The sequence below is a fragment of the Silurus aristotelis genome (assembly GCF_946808225.1).
Source record: "Silurus aristotelis genome assembly, chromosome: 18".
Taxonomy (NCBI): Eukaryota; Metazoa; Chordata; class Actinopteri; order Siluriformes; family Siluridae; genus Silurus; species Silurus aristotelis.
The window spans coordinates 529,333-534,332 of NC_139591.1; the positions used below are offsets into that span (position 1 = coordinate 529,333).

The following is a 5,000-nucleotide window of genomic DNA, read 5'->3' on the forward strand; positions in this document are numbered from 1 at the left end:
CACACACACACACACACACACGCACACACACACACACACACACACACACACACACACACACACATCCTTATGTCTTTACTATGCCTTTGTGAAAGAGCCTGTTGCCATGGTGATGCACTGGCAGAGTATAAATATGTGAGGAGATGCCAGTAAGGTGCATTGTGGGTAAACAGTGGGTTGTCTCCATAACACACACACACACACACACACACACACACACACACACAAACACACACACACACACACACACACACACACACACACACACACACACACACACACACACACACATTTAATTCATATTCAGACTGGAAAACACACTGAAATGGTAAAATACTGAATGTGTCCTTTAAACACAGTAACAAAAAGTAAAGAACCCAAACACTCATCTAAAGGGGCGGGGCTATCTCGAGTCCTCCAGCAATAGGAATCCTCTCCAGGTTTCTTCATGCTAAAGTGGAGACATCTGGAGGACTTCTACACCAAACCTGCACCATCACCACACATTTACAGACTCAACCCCTTTAATCCATCCCTGAGGATTTCATCAAACAAACGTTCCACTAAGAACTCTGTAGAAGGTTTTCATGCAGTTTTATTGATGCCATTCTGGTGGAACCCTTAGAGGTTCTTTGTAGAAGCATTTTCTGGTCACACAGGGTTCCAACAGAACTTTATTAGAACTTTAGGAACCCTAAAGAGAGCAGACAGGGGTGTGTGTTTGCACAGTGGTTAAACTGCAGGTTCAGTGCCCCCTGCTAACCTGCTGGACATCAGCTCGATTCCCTTCACCCTGTAGGTCAGGTGCAGCCCTGAGAGAAGCTGGTGAGATGTGTGTGAGAGTACTGTGTAGTCTACACGGCTGAGGTGAGAGATTGTGGAATATTATTCAGACTCCTTGATGTACTGAAATACACTCTACCTGTAGGAACTTCCGGTGCCGACCTCGTCTTTGATCTGCCGGTTGAGCGCGTCTGCGGCGGCTCGTCCTTCGAGCTGCTGCGTGTCGCTCTTGGGCTCTGGGCCCTTGTCAGTGTGGTCCTCCATCTTCTTGGCCTGACTCTTCTTCAGGATCTCCTTCTCCTGAACCCTGTCTGCGATCTGGCCCTTCTCCACGCCCCCGTCCTGCTCCGTGCGGCTGGCTTTGGGGATCCACGGGTGGTCCCTGCGCGGTAGCGGCCACGGCTTAAAGTCCTTCTGGTACTGCGTCTCGGTGGCCAGTGGTACTTCCGGTTCGTGGTACTCGCGCTTGGGCTTGCAGCTCGGCTCGCGGCGCACTTTCCACGCTTTGAAGTCCTGGCGCATCACAGAGCCGTGCGCGCTCTCGCTGGACGCGGCCGTCGCGGGCGCGCCGGGGCCTTTGGGGGAGACCTCCTGCGCGCTCCCGTCACCGCTAGGCTGCGCTTTAACGGCGACCACAGGCTGTGCGCGCGGCTGGAGCGAGTCGCACGCTTCCGAGTAGCTCGTAAAGACCAGCGGCACCGAGATGTCGGCCTTGTCCAGCTGGGACCAGAACCGGGCCATGCAGCACGCGCGGGTGATACACGGCCACGCCATCTCTTAATCACAGTTATATCTTAATCCGCAGGTTCGATCAGGCGTGTCCAATCTGTCCGATCCGTCCGATTCAGGAGGCGGAAATCCGTTATCTCGTGCGTCTCGACCGCCCTTACAGCAGCAGAACACAAGATATTATTGATCTTGGTAAAAAAATAAAACTATTATTTCTAAATCATCGCTGCACTAATTAGGATAATGATGATGATGATGATGATGATGATGGTAAAGGTGACGATGAAGAAGAAACCGAGGTGTTTTCTGTATTTTTTGTTGAACGCATCAGCGTCCTGCTGCGCTCGCGCATATCCACAATAACCAGTGCTGCTGAGCCGAGCCCAAAGGAGTCGACTCCCTGATTTCTCAAAGCCTTCGAATCAATTGCGTGCACTGAATCGGCTCACGTGGACCCGCATGGACTCTGCGTGACACAGACAGAGATCTGCAGAAATACACTCTCTCTGTGGAGAAGAAAACATTTAAGGTTTAAGGTAGAGATTAAGGATTTGTACTGTAATCGGAACCCATGGTTCTGATCCTGCAACATGGTGCAGTCTGGTACACTTGTTTATTATTAAGATTTAAATAGAAAACATGTCCCATTGTTTTGTTATTATGTGAACGATGCATCTCTATACAACACTCGCCCCGCCCCTCCACGCCCCTCCACGCCTCGCCCCGCCCCCACGCCCGACGTTTCGCCGCAGCATCCTTACGGTACAAACCTGCGCTCTTTCCCTCCTCCGTCACCACCCCCACTGTGAGTGCGCTTTACTGTGATTGGTTATTAGGAGTCTGACCATCCTCTGTGATTATTCTGTGCATATTGAAAATAACAATAATAATTCATTATTATTTGCATATAAAAAATGCAACTATATCAGTTTAATATTATGTCAAACATTAAAATTAACAACCCTATCCAATTTATTAATTCATTAATTAAATTATTTTTTATTAATACAAATATTGTTGTGAGTAAAACACAAATTTGCATAATTAGCAGCTTATCATCCAATGAATTACATTTCAAAAGTGCACTCTGATTTATTAAAACTGTACAATTAAAGTTCTTTATAATTCAACATCATAGCCATAAGCATTAAAAACAGCACCGAGGATCAGATGAATGAGCCTCTTCATTATTATTCTTTTAGCTCAAATTCATCATTACAATAATAAATGCAGTCATCAGAGGAGCTCATGTTGTGTTTCAGCTGAAGGGGACGTTTATTTGTGGACTCTGGACAAGCAGATGGTCGTGGTGTGTTCACACTGATGGTTGGCCGTTAGCTCCTGCTCACTAGTCTCACACTACTCTCACGTCTCACGTGTAGTTATTAGACACACAGTTCAGTGTTCAGTCTTCATGTGTGAACACTTTAGAGTTAAATACAATAAACCATGTCCTTTGGAGCTCCTGTTTCCAAAGACGTCAAGTACAGTTGTGTACCTCCAATTGTGTGCTAACGGTTTGAAGAAGAACCGCATCTGGCTATAAAAGTCAGGTGTCCCAATACTTTTGGAAATACAGTGATAATTATCTTGCATGATCTCTGTGTAGGCAGTTAGAAGTCCAGATAGGAAAGAAATTGTATAAACACACCATAATATAATTTAATATCATTTGTCATCGTCAGCCTCATTACAGTCTCGTGGAGCAGATGTTTAGCTCTCGCTACGACCTTTATGACATTTCATCAGCTTCCACAAAAACAGAATGTTAGATGTTTCATCACCGCTGAAATTCCATGAACTGTTCATGATTCTGCATTATATATTTCCCTCTAAAAACAGTACTGTTTTCCATTCAGATTCTCTTCATGATCCTGAAGCTTGTGGCCAGAAACAATTTATAGGTAAAACCTCACTGTCGTCATAGTAACTGCTAATTGCTAATGCTGCTTGCAAAAGTCTAAACTTTAGAACCCATTAACCTGTGTGGAGAATGAAGCTCTTTGTCTTGAGGATCAAAGGTCAGTGATTTTGAGCTGCTCTCAGGTAATTAATGCACACTCTGAGAAGATGATTAAGATAAGATGTGTGGAAAGAAGGAGGAGGATGAAGGCAGACTTTGACCCCGCAGCAAAGAGCTCTGTTTTCTGGATTAATCTTTTGCTCCTGCGCGTTTCTCAGCTCCGATCTCGGTTCTGTTTTACCATGAAGATTAACTTCGCTCCGGTTAAAGTGCCCATGAATAGAAGGCTCCAGACGGCCGCTGTGCTGCAGTGGGTCTTCTCCTTCCTTGCTCTGGGTGAGTCCACTGTTCATATCATATCATATCATATCATATCATATCATATCATATCATATCATATCATATCATATCATATCATATCATATCATGTATAATCTACACCAATCAGCCATAACATTATAACATTCTGAGTGGAAGAACACAGTGAAGAACTCTAATGATCTTCATCATGGCTCCTGTTAGTGGGTGGATTTATTTATTAGGCAGCAGGTGAACATTTTGTGCTCAAAGTTGATGTTAGAAGCAGAAAAAAGGATTTGAACGAGTTTGAGACAAATTGTGACGTCTAGACGTCTGGGTCAGAGCGTCTCCAAAACTGCAGCTCTTGTTGGATGTTTCTGGTCTGCAGTGGTCAGAATCAAAAGTGCTCCAAGGATGGAACAGTGGTGAACCGGCGACAGGGTCGTGGGGGAAGAGGATCACTGATGCACGTGAGGAGTGAAGGCTGGACCTGTGGTCCGATCCAACAGACGAGATCCTGTAGCTCAAACTGCTGAAGAAGTTCATGATGTTATGCCTGATAGGTGTGAATATCTGCACACAGAGATGTTTTTCTGACTTTGTGTCCTCACTGTTTTTCATGAAAAGGTTTTTGGCACCAAATCGACTCCTTCCTGATTTCCTGTCATTCTGTAGCATGCAGAGAGCTGTAGCACAACTTTATCACAGAAGAACCTGCTGATCAAAGGCGACCACATCACTATCAGAAATTACAGATCGCACTCCTTGATGTTCTAAAGCGACGTCAGTTCAGAAGCGCATAAAGCGTACAGGATCGGCACAGATGATTAGCATGAGGCTAGCATGAGGCTAGCATGAGGCTAATGTGGCTAACGTAATGAGAGTGTATGACCTCCAGTTTAGCGTTGTGTATTATCCATTACACACATACATTACATAAGGTACATGTGTCATGTGCTATGTGAGTATGCACACAATGGGACTTCCTGTCACCTGTAAGCTCCGCCTCTCAGGTGATGTAAATAATGGTTTGAGTTTGTTCATAAGTTCATCTTCAGGATCCCGGGAACTCTGGAAATGAAGGTCAGATTCTTTTTCTCTCTGGGAACACTACATGAGGAGGTCAGGAGGCCACATTACCCATAATGCACTGCTTCAGTCAGCTTTTTCACATAAAGTTGTTTATATATGTTTATATACATTCATTTCACTATTCTTGGGTCAT

At 45.0% G+C, this 5,000-nt stretch overlaps 2 protein-coding genes across 16 annotated transcripts in view; one reads left to right on the plus strand and one right to left on the minus strand.

Annotated features, from left to right (window-relative positions):
- Nucleotides 1–2,457, minus strand: part of map6a (microtubule-associated protein 6a) — a 14,012-nt gene extending 11,555 nt beyond the window's left edge. For 14 of the 15 annotated variants that reach the window (XR_014537744.1, XR_014537745.1, XR_014537746.1 and 11 more), the window contains exon 1: nt 923–2,457. Coding sequence is in view for 1 of the 15 variants with exons in the window: in XM_083567884.1 (XP_083424010.1) it covers nt 923–1,557 (635 nt within the window). In the remaining 14 variants the exon portion in view is untranslated. The remainder of the gene's footprint in view (nt 1–922) is intronic. The other variant, XM_083567884.1, reaches the window with a different exon arrangement.
- A 188-nt stretch (nt 2,458–2,645) lies between these two features.
- mogat2 (monoacylglycerol O-acyltransferase 2) overlaps nt 2,646–5,000 on the plus strand; it is a 7,222-nt gene continuing 4,867 nt past the window's right edge. The window contains exon 1 of the mRNA XM_083567877.1: nt 2,646–3,811. Coding sequence (XP_083424003.1) covers nt 3,583–3,811 — 229 coding nt within the window. The 5' untranslated portion in view covers nt 2,646–3,582. The remainder of the gene's footprint in view (nt 3,812–5,000) is intronic.